The 20,589-nt window shown below is 42.2% G+C and overlaps 1 protein-coding gene across 8 annotated transcripts in view; it reads right to left on the reverse strand.

Moving 5' to 3' along the window:
* The window catches only part of IL1R1 (interleukin 1 receptor type 1), a 116,354-nt gene that overhangs the window by 34,374 nt on the left and 61,391 nt on the right, over window positions 1–20,589 (reverse strand). For 3 of the 8 annotated variants that reach the window (XM_054577974.1, XM_054577973.1, XM_054577981.1), the window contains exon 2: window positions 11,850–11,926. The exons of 1 other annotated variant lie outside the window; for it this stretch is intronic. In XM_054577974.1, coding sequence (XP_054433949.1) covers window positions 11,850–11,926 — 77 coding nt within the window. Of the gene's footprint in view, window positions 1–2,305; window positions 2,382–11,849; window positions 11,927–20,589 lie in introns of all 8 variants that reach the window. 4 more of the 8 variants (XM_054577975.1, XM_054577978.1, XM_054577976.1 and 1 more) reach the window with 2 other exon arrangements.

A 20,589-nucleotide genomic window follows, 5' to 3' on the forward strand; every position in this document is an offset into this window, starting at 1 on the left:
ATTAAAATGTTTCCCAATTACCAGTTCCAGGCCAATTAATTAATTGTGTTCGTTTATCAAAAACACAATAAAGGAACTATAAAAATAATGAACACTACCAGCTGTTAGTTCACTTAGTTACAAGATAGGGCTTGTTTGATTACTAGGCAGGCAGGTGAAAAGGAAGATGCCTGGCTGTACTCTTACAGAGCACATTTAAAAATAAAATTTCAAATTAATTGTGAGAAAAGACCATTTAATAATTCTAAGTCCAAGTTAGTGGTCTGCTGCCACAGGGCAGTGTAACCTTAGACATGACTCCTCCCTGAGCCTCAGTTTTCTCATCTGCACAGCTAGGCGATGAGTTAGATGATCTTGGATGCCTTCCTGTTCTAAAGTCTATGAAATGCAGAAGGCAAGCCCCATGGGTCCACATTTTACTTAGCCTGCCCCAGAACTATTCTTTGAAAAAGGAGGATGGGAGAGAGGCTTCTTCCCCCAGAGCAGGGGACTTTCTGAATCCATGTCAGTCCTAGGATCCTAAGAGCAGGAGGTCAGCTCCGGGCTATGGGAATGGGGTTAGTTTCACATGACCAGAGACTAAGAACAGTAGAAAGGAAAAAGGAAAAGCATGCAGCTAAGATTAAACAAACCATGCTACCAACAAAACTCAACACAAACCCTGTTATACTCTAAAGCAAGACAAATTCCAAATGTGAAGCCAAACCTGACCAATCCTCATACTACCAGTCACTGAGAGGCAGCCAAGTAGGAAAGTCCCTCAACAACATCTGTAATCTACTGTATGCCAGGCAGAGTGCTAGTGCCAGACACAAGAGTAGTAAAAAAATTAAATAAACAAAATAAAATATTAAAGGAGAAACTTCTTTTCAAGAAGTTCACAATTTAGCCATCTGGCCATATGTGATTGCATGTTCCATATACTCCATCAATGGCACTCAGCCTCCATGCCTCAGCTCCCCCATTTGATGAAATGGGGATAATGATAACACTGTTCACTGACATTTTTGTGAATATTAAATGAACTGTCCTCATTTATGGGCTGAGAAAACTGTCTGGCAAATGGTCACGCTCAAATGTTAGCAATTATAAATCACCCCATGCTCTGATGACAAATAGCGGTTTTGATAAAACACCTTTAGATGTTCATTCATTTCTTTCTTCACTCACTACCAAATTCAACATTTGTTTGTTGACTACTACATAGCTGTATCTACAGTTGGTCCTAGGAACAAAAACAGGAATAATGACCCTGGGTCTAGCTCAAGAAGCTCGTCAGTTAGCATGGAAAACGGACATGTCCACAGACAATTATATGGTAACAGCAGTGTGTCCATGGGAACAGAAGTGCCCAGGGCCTGAGGGAGGCAGGGCCCTAACTCAGCCTGGACAGGACCCCTGGAGGTTTTGGGGTGGTAGGGAGGGTGTGGAAGAGGTCAGTTTGGAGCATAAACCAAAGGTGGGGTGTCACCAGGAAAAGCTAAGTGGCTGAAAGTACCCCAAACAGAAAGCTTTGCTGAGATACTGGGACTGCACTTTCTAGGTAGCCAGATACTCACTTAAAGATTTTAAGTCACAGGGTGGGATACAATCAAACTTTGATTTTCTATAGAAATTTTGGCATCTGTGTGGCATATAAACTGGAGACAAGAGGGGAAGCGGGGAGAGCAGGCTGCCACAGGGAGGTCCTAATGAGAGAGAAAGCAGATGTGGCCCGCTACAGCGAAAGACACACAGAAGGGGCACAGCTCAGACCTCTCAGGAGCAAAGGAGGGGTGACTGAGTGGGTCTGGGACTCATCAGCCCTGATTCACTCAGGCGGGGACCAGACTGGGCAGGTCTAGGTAAGGAGGGCAGGTTCTGGCATCCAGACAGCTGCAAGGGATGCCCAGAGGGTGTCACCCTGGCACTCACTGAGCCTGGGTCTCCTGAGACTAGGTGAGCAGTGTTGCCTCCGACTCAAATCAAGAATTTGAATGTGAGGTAAAAGTAAGTGAAATGGACAGGAGGGCTTGGAACGCACTGGAATTGGAGAGGGTACAGACCCTGAACTGGACCTATCATCACACAGGTCATTGCTGTGGCTCTAGGAAAAGCAAACCTGGGGAAGTGAGTGAGCAGTAGCTCTTAATGGGTTGCAGACATCTTCGGAAATCTGATAAAATCATAGAATTGTGGCAAAGGAAAAATGTACCAATAAAATAACATATTTTGTATACAATGGGAGGTATTCTGGGACCACCTAAAATTGAGGCTGCAGTCCTTCAGCTCACAGTGAGCCCCTGGGTGGAATGAACCCTGTTACCTCCAAGAGGGCCTTTCTTGTAGAAAGTGATCTTGCTGCTCAGGAGAGAGTCACCATCTTTAAGGGTCACGTCTACCTGAGGAAGGAAGAGGATACAAGGGTGTAAGTTTAAATAAAGAATCTTAAAGTCACTGACTGCCACACAGATCTCAAACAGGAGTTAAAAAAAAAAAAAAAGGCTTGTGGAAATGAGTCATATGTTTAAGAAATGCACATTCCACAGTTTCAAAAAACCTAGTCATGAGGTAAAGAAATCAAAGAGCTCCACACCACCAGCTCTTTCTGATTAAACACACACACACCTGGTACTCTGCTAGACACAGAGACACAGAAGTGAATCAAACACCTCTGGGAACCTCATTGCCTAATGCACTTGGAGAATAAAGCTCAGAGAAGTACACCAGCTGCCAAAACAAAAATGAACAGGCCATTTTTAAGAACAGGCACACTTTCTGAGTCCTTGCCTTCCCTTATAACAAGCACAGACTATGCCTGCATTGCAAATTACATAACCTGAAATACTTCCAAAACAGGTTAGCTATGTCTGCCCTTCCATTATGTCCTGGAGACATCTCACCATTTATTCTCTGCCTCTGCAGTTTATTATTAGTACTTTGATGTCTCATATTTTTTAAGGTCTGAATCATTTCTTTAGGCCTTTGAAAAGCTTGCAAGCCCTAAGCATAAAGCCATTTAATGCTCAATCCATAAAACAGCCTGACTGACATTTTGCTTAGACAAAATGAACTAAATACCAATTTATTATTCACTTTAGACTTATGAGAAAGGGCACAGTTCCAGAGGTACAGTGGCTTATGAACATGACTCATACTGTATCATGAAATCAAAGGGAAGACTCCATGATCTGCCTGTTCACAGTACCAACACAGGGTCCCTCAACCCCCCATAGTGTGCCTCAGAAATGACTGCAGCTGATGGGAATTACATGGAGAACATCAGAGAAATTAATAGATTGGAAGAGGAGGAGGACAGGGATGAGGAATGAATTTATTTGGAAGATCCAGAGGAGTTAACACCTTATGTCTCCCTAAATACTTAACTTTCCCTCTTCCTCTTCACAAGAAATTTTATAGTCCCCTCCTCCACTTCCTGTCCACCGCTAAAAAACACTGCCAGCTGTCTCCTATGTTCATTGTTCCTCTGAGACACACTGCCAGGCCACCACCAGCTCAGAGTCCCTCAATGCAAAGGGCCCTCAGTCTCCATCTTCCTGCACAGTGCTATAGCACCTGGCCTCACCTACCACCTCCCTCCTATCTGACTTCCTGAGATGAGGCCACACCCACCCTGCTCTTCTACCTGCATCTTCCAACTTGCAGGGCCTTCTAAGCTCTGCTGCTTGCCTGTCTGTACATACTGTGCCATTCTGCCTCTGCAGGGTGTCTCTGCTGCTTCCCAGGACTGTTATTCCATTCCACCCAACCTAGCTGGCCAGCTTTTTCTGTGAATCTGCCCAGCTTTGGGCAGATTATGATCAGAGTCTTCTCCTAGGGACCTTGTAAAAAATGCCTTCCTCCACTGCCAGAAATGCCAAATCACACAGCTTCTCTGTCTGGCAGCAATGGATGGCTCCCCTGGTTGCTACCCTTCCCTATCTGGGCCAGAAGGGAAAGGTACAGGGCAGCACTTCTCCTTTCCCATACTCCTATGAAGAAAGCCCCATCCTACACATTTTGCATCTGGTAATAGTACAATAAATAGTTGTGACAAAAAAGAAAGGAAAGAAGGAAAGAATTCACCTACCACCTTTGCATTAGACATAAGGACAAAAACCTGGCATAGAATCAAGGGGTACAAAGGATAAACTATGGGTACTAAGTGTAAGGCAGAAAACAGAAAAGCAAAAGGAACCATTACTGGTGTCTCGAGATAGCCACAAATCATTCTGGAGAAAGTAGAAAACTAAAGGAGTTAGACAAAGGGTTCATTGCCAGAAGGCTGGGGAAGAGCAGGACTAGAGACAGATGCTATCAATGCCAGAAGGAAGATCAGTTAAGTAAAATCTCCATTCTTCAGAGGTGACCTTGCAAAGTCCATCATGATTTTTGAAACTGGTTTATAGTAAAATTCAAAATATAATTTTAGAAAATACTGATGATAATAGGGACTTCTGATCAAGAAGGTGGCGTATGCAGACATGACTTGCCTCTTCACACGACCACATCAAAATTACAACTAAAATATAGAACAACCATCAGAAAAAGACTATCACTCAGAACCATCAGAAAGAGTTGAATGGAAGTCTGACAACTACATTAAATTAAAGAAACTACATCTACCCAGACTGGTAGGAGGGGCACAGCCACTGAATGACTGGTTCCCAACCCATGTGTGGTGGATAAAAATTTGGGAGGGGTATCTTGGGAGTGAGGAGTCTGAGCCCCATACTAGACCCCCTGGCCCAGGGTTCCAATACCAGGAAGGTAAGTCCCCACAACTACTGGTTGCAAAGACCAGCAAGGATTGAGCTGGTGGAAGAAACTGCTCGAGCCCCAAGCAATTCCTCTTAAAGAACCCACACATGGACTCACCAACTCAGACTTACTTCCTCTGGGCTTCTGCACCAGGGTAATGGCTTAAGGGACACTAATGGCATGCAGGGGAAAGCAGAGATGTCTGGCATCAAGGCTAGCAGAGGCCATTGTCCGTTTTCTGGGCCCTCCCACCACAGAGCCTGCAGGCTGGCACAGTATCTGAAATGCCATCAAACTAAGTAACACTGTTTGACCCACCTTGGAAATCCTCAAAGTCTCTGCCCCACCTAATGCACGGGCCCACCCAAGCTGCTTTTTCATATGAATGGTTGGTCTTGGCTCATGTTGAACAACTTCCTAAATCCTCTCAAACAAGCAACAGCTGTTCTCAGTGAGCCAAACACCAGCACTAGCAGCAGCCAGCCTAGATTCACAGCTTAACTTTGCCTGGGAGTCTCCAAGCCCAGTATAAGTAGCACTCATCTCAGTCTGCTTTGTAACTCAGGCAGGGCGGCCCCAGGCAAAACACAAGTGAGGGCTGACTGGCCTGTACTACCTGTGAAACCACAGAGCCAACCCACCCAGTGGACAGCTACAGACCACATCTAAGCACCACTACCCTGCCCCTGAACAGGTGATCATACACAGATGGTAGAGGTTGGTGGTAAGTGGTCACAGCCAATCCTTGCACCGGACTGACCTGGGTAAATCTCTCCCATTGATCTGCAAGCAGCAACGAAGGCTCAACTACAAGAGGAGGGTGTACGCAGTCCACACAAAGGATGCACCTCAAGTACCCAGCTTTAGTGATAGGATAGGCTGTGTCACTACACGCTACAGGACACCTACTACATTAGATCACATTACAAAGATACAGTGTCAAAACAGATCTATCTAATACATAGAAACAAACAAAGGGAGGCTGCCAAAACAAGGAGACAAAGAAACATGGCCCAAATGAAAGAACAGGTCAAAACTCCAGAAAAAGAGCTAAACAAAATGGAGATAAATAACCTGTCAGATACAGACTTCAAAACACTGGTTATACAGTAGATTGGATGAAGCCAAGCATCAAATCAATGATTTGGAACCTAAGGAAGCAAAAAATAACCAATCAGAACAATGAGAAGAAAAAAGAATCCAAATAATGAGGATACTGTAAGTACCCTCTGGGCCACTTCAAGAGGTCTAATATTTGCATCATATGGATGCCAGAAGAAGAGAAAGAGCAAGAAATTAGAAATCTATTTAAAAAAATAATGAAAGAAAGTTTCCCTAATTTGGTGAAGGAAATAAACATGCAAGTTCAGGAAGCACAGAGTCCCAAACAAGATGGATGCAAAGAGGCCCACTCCAAGACACATCCAAATTAAAATGCCAAAGGTTAAAGATAAAGAATCTTAAAAGCAGCAAGAGAAAAAAAGTTAGTAAACTACAGGAGAGTTCCCATAACACTGTCAGCTGATTTCTTATAAGAAACTTTTCAGGTTAGAAGTAATTGGCAAGAAATATTCAAAGTCAGAGAGGGGAGGGGCAAGATGGTGGAGGAGTGAATGGAAGTCACACTGACCTCCTCCCAGGACCAATCTGGAATTACAACTAAATCATGGCAAAATCACAGGGAACACCAACTGAACAATAGCGAGATAGAAGACTTATAACTTTGGACAGACAGAAGAATCAGCTTCAGCACAACCTGACTGGTAAGGAGTGCAGTGGAGACTGGAGAAGGCTGGCTGGGTGCCCACGGGCAGCAGCTCCAGAAGGATATTGAAATGGCCAATTGGATCCTCCTGAGAAGAGTGGGTCTAAACCATAAGCAGGAATCCCTCGCCTACAGCACCAGAGCCCAAAAAGTACACAGGTAACAGCCAGATGCAAAAAGCAGCAGGGTTGCTCTCTGCCAGAGATGGTCAGGTGAAGATGCAAAGGGGCATTTAAAGAGCCAATGCATAAATTTTTATTTGCAGCCACTTACCCTTGACTCCAGCAAAGACGGGGGCAGAGTGGGCTAGAGATGCCTGAGGAGAGGCTGGGGAAGGAGGCTTTGGGGAAAGAACTGAGGGAAATAGCTGGCAGGATCCTGGTGCTGGTTCATCCCCCATACGGCAGCAGCCATCCTGCTCAGGCTGACCACTCCCTTGAGCAGCAACAGCGTGAAAGGAAACATTAGACCTATCCCCAGGAGTGCTTCTGCCCTGGCCCTGTGGTGCTTAAGCCTGAGTGCTGAGTGCAGAGTGGCAGCCACGGATAGTAGATCCCTGGCTAACAGAGACAAAGAGTGGACCAGAGACAGCTGAGTAAAGACTGGAAATGGAGGCTTGGGGAGAGAACTGAGAGAGTAGCCAACCGGATCTCCATGCTGAGTCATCCCCCACAGAGCAGCAGCCATCTTGCTCAGGCTGACCACTCCCCTGAGCAGCAGCAGAGTGAGAGGAATCAATAGCCTGGCCCCCAGGACGGACTCTGCCCCACCCTGTGGTGCCTAAGCCTAACTGCTGAGTGCAGAATAACTAGATTACCAACTGAACAAGACATTCACAGATAGTAGATTCCTGGAAGTCTTGAACAGACTGCCTAAGGTCAGATGGGGTCAACATCTGATATCATCAGAGGCAGATCCAGAAAGAAAAAACAGTGGCAAATACTAGAGGCTACCAAGATGAAATCGACTGTGCTCCTCTCCATGACTGGCGATGTTTACTATAATACATAGCTTTTTAATATTCATTTTACATCAATCAACTTTGTGCATATTAAGTCATTAGAGTTTATACTAATAGTTAATTCTCTCCTTTCCTATAATAGCATTAATCTCTTTACAGCCTTATTAATATTGGTTCATTTGCTGTTGATAGTGGGATTACAGTGGGGGGGTAGTTATTTTTGTGTATGTGGGTTTGTTTCCTAGGCAGCACCCGCACAAAAAAACGCAAGATGTGGTGGGCAGAGTGACCCTCAGTCAACCAGCTGAAGAAAAGGACCCACCAAAGAATGACCAGACAACAATCAAAACAAACCTACATCCAGACAGCCAATATAAATGGTATAAAAGACATCCAAAGAGGAGCAAATTCATTAGATCGTTGAGACTGCACCACTGAATTTCGAAGGTCTCCTACCATAGAAGTTCACACCACAAAGTCAGGAAGTCAAGACATCGATTTAAGAAGCAGAAGCAAAACAAGAAAAAGCTCACAAATAATGGGAAGACAAAGAAACACCCCCCAATTGAAAGAAGAGGAAGATTCCCCAAAAAGAGTACTAAATGAAATAGAGGCAAGTAAACTATCAGATATTGAGTTCAAAACAATGGTTATAAGGAAGCTCAATGAGCTCACTGAGCTCAGAAAGAATTACCAAAAACTAAAGGGAAACTGGAAGGAACTTGCTGCAAACTATAACAGCATGAAAAAGGACATAGAAACTATCAACAAGAGGCAAGAGGAAAATGAAGAATATAACTTCTGAATTGAAGAACACAGTAGAAAGAATCAAAAGCTGGCTAGATGAATCGGAGGATCAAATCAGCAAGCTGGAGGACAACATAGAAAAAAGCTCCCAGAATGAGCAAAAAAATGAAAAAAGACTCGAAAAGAATGAAGAGGCATTGAGTGAAATGCAGGACAACCTGAAACATAATAATATCTGTATAATAGGAATGTCAGAAGGATACGAAGAGGAGGAAGGGAAAGAGAACCTGTCAGAAAAAGTAATGATGGAAAACTTCCCTAGGTTGAGGAGAGAAAAAATCACACAAGTCCAGGAAGCCCAAGAAGGTCCCATTCAAGAGGAACCCAATGAGGCCCACTTTAAGACACATAATCATTAAAATGGCAAATATCAAAGACAAGCAGAGAATCCTAAAGGCAGGAAATGAGAAACAGGTAATAACATACAAGGGAGCCCCAGTACATCTAGCAGCTGACTTCTCAACAGAAACACAAGCCAGAAGGGAATGGCAAGAAATATTCCAAGTAATGAAGAGCAAAGGCCTGCAACCAAGAATATTCTACCCAGAAAGGCTCTCAATTAAAGTGGAAGGTGAAATAAGGAGTTTCACAGACAAAACAAGGCAAAAAGAATACACCTCCACCAAACCAGCATTGCAAGAAATGCTAAAGGGAGTGATTTAAGAAGATGAAAAAGAGTGAGAAAGAGAAACACAGGTACAAAGGGAAAAAAATAAATGAGTACCTATCAATAATAATAACTTTAAATGTAAATAGATTAAATGCTCCAATCCAAAGAGATAGGATAGCTGAGTGGATTAGAAAACATGACCCACACATATGCTGCCTGCAAGAGATCCAGATTAGAACAAAGAACCTACTCAGACTGAGAGTAAGGAATGGAAAAAAATATTCCAAACAAATGGACAGGAAAAAAAGCCAGGGCAGCAAAAGTTTTATCGCACAAAACAGATCAAAACAAAGGCCATAAAAAGAGACCCAGAAGGACACTTCATAATACTCAAAGGAAGTATCTATCAAGAAGACATAAACATTGTAAACCTATCTGCACCCAACATAGGAGCACCCAAATATATAAGGAAAATCTTGGAAGACTTCAGGAAAGATATAGACATCAACACACTGATAATAGAGGATTTCAACACCCTACTGTCAACAATGGATAGATCTTCCGAACAAAATATCAACAACGATATTGTTGAACTGAACAATGCATTATATCAAATGGACTTAACTGATATAGGTAAAAACTTTCATCCCAAAGAAGCAAAATACACGTTCTTTTCAAATGCACATGGAACATTTTCAAAGATAGAACACAAAACAAGCCTCAATATATTCAGGAAAATCAAAATCATAACAAGCATTTTCTCAGATCACAAGGGCTTAATACTAGAAATCAACCTCAAGGAAAAAACTCAAAAGCATTCAAACTCATGGAGACTGAATAGCATGCTATTAAACAATGAATGGGTCAATAATGAGACCAAAGAAAAAACCAAAGAGTTTCTGGAACCAAATTAAAATGAACACACAACAGTCCAAAACCTATGTGACACAGCGAAGGCAGTCCTGAGAGGGAAGTTCATAGTAATGTAGACCTACCTAAATAAGATAGAAACATTTCAAACCAAAAACCTAACTGTACATCTTCAAGAACTGGAGAAGCAACAAACAGAGCCCACTGGGTAAGAAGGAAGAAAGTAATCCAGATCATAACAGAACTGAAAGACATAGAGTCAAAAAGAACAATTCAAAGGATCAATAAATTCAGGACCTGCTTCCTTGAAAAGATAAACAAAATCAACAAGCCTTTAAGCAGACTCATGAACAAAAAAAGGGACAGGAACCAAGTAAACAATACCAGAAATGACAGAGGAGAAATAACAACTGATACCAGAGAAATACAAAGGATTGTGAGAAATTACTATGAACAATTATATGCCAGGAAATTTGAGAACCTCGATGAAATGGACAAATTTCTAGAAAACTATAAGCTTCCAACACTGAATGAAGAAGCAGCAGACAGCCTGAACACACCGATAACAGCTGGTGAAATTGAAGTAGTCATCAAAAACCACCTGGCACATAACAGCTCTGGTACAGATGGTTTCACAGGAGAATTTTACAAAACATTTAAGGAAGAGCTAACCCCGACCTTCTCAGACTATTACAAAAAATCCAAGAAGACGGAAGACTCCCAAAGTCTTTTTATGAGGCCACAATCATCCTAATCCCAAAATCAGATAAAAAAATGACAAAGAAAGAAACTACAGGCCAATACTGCTGATAAACACTGACGCTAAAAATCTCAACAAAATATTGGCAAACTGCATCCAGGGATACATTAAAAAGATCATTCACAATGATGAAATAGGATTCATCCCAGGGATGCAAGGACGGTTCAATATTCGCAAATTAATAAACGTAATATATCACATAAACAAAAGGAATGACAAAAATCACATGATCATATCAATAGATGCAGAAAAGGCAGTTGATAAGGTACAACATCCACTTATGATAAAAACACTCAGCAAAGTGGGAATAAAGGGGACATACCTCACCATAATAAAGGCCATATATGATAAGCCTACAGCCAACATCATACTCAACAGGTAAAAACTAAAATTTTCCCACTAAGATTGGTAACAAGACAAAGTAGTGCATATTCACCACTTCTATTCAGCGTAGTACTGGAAGTCCTAGCCACAGAGATCAGATAAGAAAAAGAAAGAAAAGGCATCCAAATTGGAAAGGAGGAAGTAAAGCTGTCATCGTTTCCAGATAACATGAGAGGCATCTATTCAAACTAACAAGTGAATTTGGCAAAACAGTGGGATACAAAGTCAATATTCAGAAATCTAAGGCATTTTTGTACACCAACAATGAAATGTCAGAATCAGAAATCAGGGGAAAAAAATCCTCTTTGCTATATATAGCAACAAGGAAAATAAAGTACCTAGGAATAAACTTAACCAAGGAGGTAAAAAACCTGTACTCAGAAAACTATACAACACCAAAGAAAGAACTTAAGGAAGACACAAATAAATGGAAGCATATAACATGTTCATGGACTAGAAGAATTAACATCATCAAAATGTCCATACTACCCAAAGCAATTTATAGATTCAATGCAATCCCTATTCAAATACCAATGAGGTATTTCACAGATATAGAACAAACATTTCAAAAATTTATATGGAACCATAAACCACCCCAGATACCTGCAGCAATTTTGAGAAAGAAAAACAAAGCAGGAGGGATCACAATACCTACAATCAAACTATATTACAAGGCCACTGTAATCAAAACAGTCTGGTACTGACATAAGAACAGACACAAAGATCAGTGGAACAGAATAGAGAGCCTAGAAATAAACCCAGGTCTCTGTGGTCAATTAATATTCAATAAAGGGGACAGAAACTTAAAATGAAATAAAAATAGCCACTCCAATAAATGGTGTTGGGAGATCTGGACAGCTACATGCAAAAAAATGAAATTCAACCACCAAATTACACCATACACAAAAATAAACACAAGAGGGATAAAAGACTTAAATATAAGTCATCATACCACAAAAGTCCTAGAGGAGAAGAGAGGCAGGCAACTCTCAGATATTCCATGCAGCAATATTTTCAGCGATATGTCCCCTAGAGCAAGAGACATAAAGGAAAGAATAAATAAATGGGACTTCATCAAAATATGAAGCTTCTGCATGACTAAAGAAAACATTAGCAAAATGAAAAGGGAACCAACAATGTGGGAAAATATATTTGCTAATCATACCTTGGGCAAGGGTTTCATCTCCAAAATATGTACAGAAAAGAACTCACACAACTCCACTCCAGGAAGACAAACAATCCAATTTAAAAATGGGCAAAGGACCTGAACAGACACTTCTCCAAGGAGGACATACACAGGATCCAGAGGCATATGAAAGGATGGTCATCATAACTAGCCATCAGAGAAAGGCAAATTAAAACCACAATGAGATACCACTTCACACCGGTCAGAATGGCCATCATAGACAGATCAACGAACAAGTGGTTGCAAGGTTGTGGAGCAAAGAGAACCCTAGTACACTGTTGGTGGGAATGCAGACTGGTGCAGCCACTGTGGAAAACAGTGTGGAACTTCCTCAAAAAGCTAAAAATGGAACTGCCTTGACCTAGCAATTCCATTGCTGGGATTATACCCTAAGAATCCCGAAACACTAATTCAAAAGAACCTATGTACCACAATGTTCATAGCAGCACAATTTACAATAGCCAAGTGCTGGAAGCAGCCTAAGTGTCCCTCAACAAATGAGTGGATCAAAAAACTATGGTACATTTACACAGTGAAATACTACACAGCAGAAAGAAGGAAACAGCTCTTACCCTTCACAACAGCATGGATGGAACTGCAGAGCATTATGCTAAGCGAAATAAGCTGGAGGTGAAAGACAAATACCAGATGATTTCACCTATAAGTGGAACCTAATCAACAAACCAAACAAGGAAGAAAAATGTAACCAGCAACACTGAAAGAAAAAACAAACTGACTGTAACTAGAGGGTATGCAGGAAGGGGCTAACAGGGGAAAGGAAGGGAAGGGTCAAGTCAAGGAACATGTGTAAAGGACCCATGGACAAAGCCAAAGTGGAGAAGGATTGAAGGTGGGATGTGGAGGTGGGTGGGGCAGAGGAAAGTGGTGGCAGGAAAATGGAGACAAATGTATTTGAGCAATAAAAGTATTTAAAAATAATTTAGAAAAAAAGAAATGTTCAAAGTGATGAAAAGCAGGGACCTACAGCTAAGATTGCTTTACCCAGCAAAGTTATCATTTAGAATCAAAGGGCAGGTAAAGAGCTTCCCAGACAAGAAAAAACTAAAAGAGTTCATCATCTCCAAACCATTATTATATGAAATGTTGAAGGGATTTATTTAAGAAAAAGAAAAAGATCAAAACTATGAACAATAAAAATGGCACGAAATATATGATCAACAATTGAATCTAGAAAACAAACTAAGCAATCAAGAAGATCAGAGACAGAATTATGGTCATGGTGAGTGTTTTAATGGTTTCCAGATGGGAGGAGGATATGGGGGAATGGGTGAAGAGGTGAGGGAATTAAGAAGTACAAATAGGTAGTTACAGAATAGCCATAGGAATGTAAAATAGTATAGGAAATGAAGCAGCCAAGGAACTTATTTATATGCATGACCAATGGACATGAACAATGGTGGGGGGATTTCCTGAGGAAGTGGGGGGTACTGGATGGAGGAGGGCAAAGTGGGAAAAATCAGGACAACTGTAATAGCATAATAAATAAAATATAATTAAAAAAAGAAAATATCTACAATAATAAAAAGTCAGAATTATTTTACCATGTGATTTTGTGGATGATTCTTCCACATAAAATGATTAAAGGAAAGCAAAAGATTAACTCCCCTACAAAGTTAACCAGAAATTAACCAGCGCTAACACAATGCTCCCTCTTCTATTTGAAGTGCAGTAATACCTATGTTACCTATGAAATTTCCCGGATTCCCTAATACCCTCTCTAGAGCAGCTTCCAATTGACATGCAGAGGTGAGGTGGTACAATGAGGTACTGATGCCCAGTCCAGAGCGGTCTGCTGGGGCCAAGGTAACTGGAGGTCTGTGCCAGTCACCCCCACCTCCAGCAGCCTGGTCCATTCGCTGCAGGATATCAAGTGTGGAAACAGGAAGCACAGCTTTGTGTGGCAATCACATAAAAAAGCTGGCCATTATGAACTTCCCGCGTATAGCTCCCATTACTTTTTGGAAATTATGACATATTTTCAGATATCAGTATATGACAACATGACTATTTGTTACATGGAACTTACCTACAAAGCTACTTGTTTATTAAAGATAAACTTAAAATGCACATTTGAGAGATGAAGAAATTTCCTACTAGATCCAGAATGAGAAATTTCAACATGAACTAAATTACAAAAGCAGAGATTAGGTATAAGAACTAATAGTGAACACATTGGCCCCCAAAAGAAGCTCCCACTTCCAGGGAGGACTGACTTTATCTATATATAGCACCACCTGTCACTCTTAAGAAACTCCATACTCAGTGCACACACATGAAAAGTGACCGCTGTGGAACAGATGGGTGCCACAAGAATCCAGGCAGCTTCCTCAGGACCCAGGGGGCATTTGTTCCAACTTACGACTATGGCACCTATTATCTCTTCCTCATTCTTGAGGACTTTCTCACAACCTTGAGAAATTTCCTTCTTATTCCTGAGGAATTCCTGCACATTGTGAATCTTGCCCTCCAAGACAGAAGCTGGGCATGGGACAGAGGTGGCCCACATCAGTCATGCCCCTGATATCCTGGGGATGCATGAACAGGGTAGCATAAGTGTGGGGCTAGTGGCAGCAGAGGCACCTGGTGCTGGAGTCAGTGTCCAGTGAGCACAGGCTTCACTGTCCCACAATTCGCCTGCACACAGCAGTGTCCCATGCTGTTTCTATCATATTAACCTCTAAGTCTGACTCCTCAGCCTGCTTCCAGCTCCATCCCACATAGTGAGTGGCCCTGAACATAAAGAGGTAGACCTCTCAATCCACATGTCCACATCCATCACCCCAATAACACCCTGCCCACTACACATATCAGAGAGACATAGACAGTGGAGTCCATGAGGGATGGCCCAGGACAGAGGCCTGCAGAGCCCCTAAAATTAGAGCCCAGGCTATTTTGCCAGGGAATTCCAGCTGTCCCACTGTGTCCATAGATCATGGTCAAGAGGGAGGTGCTGGTGGGTTCCAAGCAGGCACATGCTCTTGGTCTCCAGACTCCTGGCATGCCAAGGCATGCAGCTGGCTAAGGAGCAGGGCAGGACCCTCCAAGGCCTGGGTAGAACCTCTCCTGCCTGGGTCTAAGGGAAGGTGCAGCAGCCAAACCTCTGCAGAAGCCCAAGAAGAGAGACAAGACAATAGTAGGTAACTGTTCCTTCTTCCAGGGGCCAGAAGTAGCAGAGCCCCACTTCTTCAACTGAAGAGGAAATTATAATGGTAATTTCCACATTCCACGTCGTACCAACTAACTCTTCACACTGAGTGCCTCAAAAATAAATACACAGCATAATTTAATAAGCTTCATATCCCAAACATTAACATGTCCATATATGTATATTTGACATGATGAAGAAATGTTCAGAGAATTAGGCTTCCACTAATTGACTATAACTGAAAAGTGACTGTGGACGAGTCCCTGGAAAAAGCAAGGACTGAAGCAGGTTCTTTAACTCAGGAAATTGCACAACCTCCAACTTCCATTTAGAGCCAGTGAGAACATATATGGGCAATAGGTTATGATATTAAAACAAAATCCAAAGTTATGACCTTCACTTGTTACAAGGATTCAAACAGCTATTAAACAGTCTCCAATACTGATAAGACCAAAAATGTCAGTTTTAAAGAGTAGGCATAGAGAAACTTACTTATAAAGTTCTTGAAGAGAACACTTAAGAATTCTATACTTACCCCCAAGGAGAAATTATAAGTAACCAGAAAACTCAGAGTCTGTGACTTTACCCAAAGATTTTCTGGGGGAGAGTAATCATTTTTATATTAGAGTAAACATGGCCATATTTTGAAGTGGAGAGAAAAATCTCCAAGAGATAAAACAAAGCATCAAAGAAACAGCCCTTAAGGTGAGGTACTCAGTTGAGCATTTATTCTTCATTTTCCAAGTGGAGTCCTTTGGTGGGAAAATTTGAGAGGCACTGCCTTCTGTCAACACCCACAATCATCTCTATTCATCCCAACTGTGAGAAATGTTAGCACCAGAGTCCCACAAACTCACAGTCATGAGGCCAAACAGACAGGGCACCTGCCTACTGAGGCGGCTTCCTGAATGGAAGAGAGGGAAGGAGAACATGGAAATGACCCTAGACGAGTCTCCAAATGTGACATGGCTGTTTCTGTTCTGCAGAGATGAACAACATACACTCCACTACACACAGACATCCTAAAGCCCAAGTGTGTGTTCACCGTGGTTCTCATGGATTTTCCCCCAAGAAAAAGCTTTACAGAACTATGAGCAAACAAAACTACTCCATGACAGAGGCAACAGAAACATTCAACATCTCAGAAATCCTGAAATCCCAAGAAACACTGAAAGCTTGGCAATCTTCCAATCATTAGATGGATCCCAAAGCCTGGCTCACAGTAGACTGATATGACCATTTACCTGTACAAACGAAGGAAAGAGTGTTTGTTAGTCATCGAAGGATCTCAAGCACAAGGATAAGAAGGTAAAACAAAGATGGCCACAGAGCTTTTAGTGTTGCCATGAGATCTAAGTTATTCAGCTATTAAAGGGCATGAAGCCACCAGATGGGTGGTTTCACGTAAGCTTCAAGGCACAGGGGAAAATAAAGCACAGAGGGATAGGATTACTGTCACAAGAGGGGTACAGAGAGGAATGGGCATACTCAAGCCACTAGACTGGAGTTTAAGAAGGTCCCCATTTTACCCCTTGATATCTCCTAGTGTCCCTGGCCAACAGGAACCAGACCCAGAGACAAGAATGGCTCTGGTCTCCGGACTCTAGTCCTTTTTTCAATGCTCTGCCTCGCCCTTTCCAGCTTCTTTCATCTCTCCACACAGCTCCACTCAAGGCCCGTGCTACATAAGACTTTTCAAACAGCTGACTGTCAGAATGTCCCCAAGCACTGCCTTCCATCAGGTGAGAACAGTAGATCTACAGTAGTCTCAGAAAACGAGAAATACTCCAAAAGAATTTTTTATCATTTTCATTTCTGTGGGTTTTCTATTGAGGTAAAATATGCATACAGTAAACACACAACAAATCTTAAGTGCACAATTCCATTAACTGTGACAACTGTATACACCAGGAATATTCTTTCAAGATATAAACCATTTACATCCCCCTAAAGTTCCCTTGTGTGCCTTAGTTGTCACCCCCCACTCTACCCGACCCCTCCCATTTTCAATTCTATCACCATTTTCATGATCCTTGGACAATTAACACGAGTCACCCCTGGATAGCTAGCTTACACCCTATAGGTACCCTGCTTCTTAAGGGCACACATGTGGGTTAGTGCTTTACTCACTTCCTAGAAAGTGATGTGAGGAAAGCTGTGGTTCTCAAAGGGCCAATATGGCCCCTGACAAAGCATTTTGGAAATTTCGGGAAAGAGGATGCTTTGAGTGATCACAACAATTCATTTAATGCTGGAAGCCAGGGATGCTACATTTCCAGAACAACGGAAGTCAGTTCTGCCCAGCAAAGGCTTGTCCTTTGTCCTGCATGACTCCAGGTATTACACATTCATGCCAATGGAAAGCGTCACTTATCATTTTTGAGTCCAGCAGCTCATTCCATCCCACATTTACATAAAATATATGCAGGGTAGGTCAAAAGTAGGTTTACAGTTGTAAGTACATGAAACAGAGTTCATTCTTGTATTATTATTTATTATTGCATTTTTCATATGAACAACTATAAACCTACTTTTGCCCACCCCTGTATTGTTAGCACACTTTTCATACATACTGGCCTTTCCAGCAATGCACTAACTAGAAAAATGACACACTGGCCTTTGAATACCATCAAGACTTTGACCAAGAGTCACTCATCATTCAGTGGTATCTGGATCTCCACCAGGACTCATCTATTCCAGACTGCAACTGTGGCTGTCCTACAGTCAGTCCACATAGAGCATTTAGTGATCTCATGAGGTTCTACTTTGGCTCTGCCCAAGCATCCACACACCAAAATACACAATTTTAATATAAATTACTTCTATATACTTTTTACATCTAGTTATTATATTAATTATATTTTAGGTAAGTTTTATTAATTACCTCAGAATTTTTAAAAGGGTGTTTTAAAATATTTGCATTAAAGGGGGGTATTGGATTTTGAACAAAGTGCACAGCATTGAACTAAAGTGACAGCATCTAAGTCTGAATTTAACTCTTAGTCAAGAACCACTGGCTGCATTTTCAGGGGTCCACAAGTTCTTCAGTTTGGGAAGCCAGATGTGCAGAGCCTGGGGAGCCTCAACACCGCCCTCCATTAGCACCCTGAGCCCAGCTTAAATGAGGTTACCAAACTCCACTTTCACTGGGAGTCATTTCAGGAGACAGACTGAAACTTGTTCTCAAATGGGGACCTTCAGCAGCAAATTCTGGCTCCTCTGTACCAGGAAGGCTTTCACTTCTCCTGAGCATTTCTTTTCCACCTTGAAAACACAGCAATTGTACCCTGCCAGGATTCCTATCTCCCACAGCCTCCAAGAACATGTATCGGTGTTAACAACCTTGACTACATGTTAGCACCATTTAGGGGCTTTAAAAATACCAGCGTCTGAGCACACCCCTGGAGATGTTAATGTCTGCTCTGTGGTCCAGCCCTGGCATTTCTCAGAGTGCCAATACACAGATAGGATTGGAGCACCAGGATCATTTCTGTATTTATAGCCCCACTTGGCAACATACATAGTTCAGTGAGGTTTACATTTTACAATTGTCCTCCCTTATCCATGGGGGATGCTTTCCAAAATCCACAGTGGATGTCTGAAACCATGGATGATACTAAACCTTGTATATAGTATGTCTTTTCCTCTAAAGAGGAAAAGTGATTTTCACTTAAAGGAAGCAACTTTATGGATTCTCTTTGGCATATCTGAATTGCCAGCATCACTACTCTTGACCTTTAGGCAATTATTAAGTAAAATCAGGGTGAACTGAACACAAGCACTGTGATTCTGCAACAATCAACCTGATAAGTGACTAACAGATGAGGAGCATATACAGCGTGGAGACACTGGACAAAGGGATGATTCACAGCCCAGTGGAACAGAGTGGGATGGTGAGAGATTTATCATGCTTCTCAGAGCAGCACAATTTAAAACTTATAATTTATTTCTGGAAATTTTCATTTAATATTTTCAGACTGTGGTTGATTGTGGATAACTGAAACTGTGGACAGTGAAACTGTGGATAAAGGGAGGACTACTGTATTCATTTCTAGACTCAGGCTGCACTTTAAATCTACCTTTTGCCTCCATTTTGTCTCTAACCTTGTTTTTGTTTCATTTTTATTTATTTTATTGTTGTTCAAGTACAGTTGTCTCCATTTTCCCACTACCATTTCCCCACCACCATTTTCCCCTGCCCCACTGACTCCCACCTCCCACCATCATTCCTTCCCCTCTTTGGCTTTGTCCATGGTTCCTTTATACATGTTCCTTGACAACCCCTCCCCTTCTTTCCCATGTTATCCCCTGTTGGGAAACGCTGGCCTGGTTTCAGAAGCTGTAACCCTGCCGACACACTGGAAGGCCCCAAGGCTGGAAATAATCAGGAGGCCTTGGAGAAACAGGCTCCTGAGGAGACTTGGCCTGTCCCCCACCCCCGGCCGGCAGGGGCATAGCCCCTGCCTCTCTGCTTCGCCATGGATGGTCAATAGCCAATGACAGGTAAGTGACCTCGCGCTGAGGTTAACAACCTAAGACAGGTGTTGGTCCAATTTTAGCAGCAGACAAGAAATTGGGGGACACAGAGAAGGGGCGAAAAGGCCCACTGCACCCCTCAGCTTGGCTTGGACATGGCCAGAGTCCTCACTGCAGTTCAGAAGCAGACCCCTTAACTCTTGGTGTTTCCATCCCCCCACCTGGCTCAGGTTTGAAACTGCAGGAAAAACAGCCCTAAATCAGATCTGTCAGGTTCCAGGATAATCAGGCCTAAACGTAAATTCTTTATAGTGTGCTCTGTTCTTCCCTCAGATCTCTGGTCAGGTCATGCTGCGAAGGACCTTTATTTACACCTCTTACCTTGTTAAGACATTTGCTTTATTTGCACCCCTTACCTGCTATCATTAAGACATTTACTTTATTTACACCTTTTACCCTACATCTTTAAGGCACCTTTAAGTCTAATTTCCCCTTATCTATAGTCTCTATTGTTGATTCTAGTCTCCTCTTGGACCCATGTAAATCAGTGTACTCCTGTCACTTGTCTTCTTAAAACCATCGTATATATTCACTGTGAAACTTACCATACTGATGTAATGAGATAATGTATGCATTCCTGTTACAAACCCCACTGATAAGATTTTCAATCAAAGCCTTGAAACAAAGGACAATGGAGCCTTCCCCACTAGAGTGATGTGCCATGCCTTCTCTGGTAAGAGGGAAGTGCCCCATCTGCTCTCCCGGAAAACAGAGAAGTGTTTGAGATGTTTTGTGTTTATTCCCTCTCATGTGTGACAATCCCGGGACAGGCTCTGCGGGTTTCAGAGCCCTGCTCCCACCTCA

This window comes from Pteronotus mesoamericanus, unplaced genomic scaffold, assembly GCF_021234165.1.
Source record: "Pteronotus mesoamericanus isolate MK-2021 breed Mesoamerican mustached bat unplaced genomic scaffold, CSHL_Meso_final contig_48, whole genome shotgun sequence".
Lineage (NCBI taxonomy): Eukaryota > Metazoa > Chordata > Mammalia > Chiroptera > Mormoopidae > Pteronotus > Pteronotus mesoamericanus.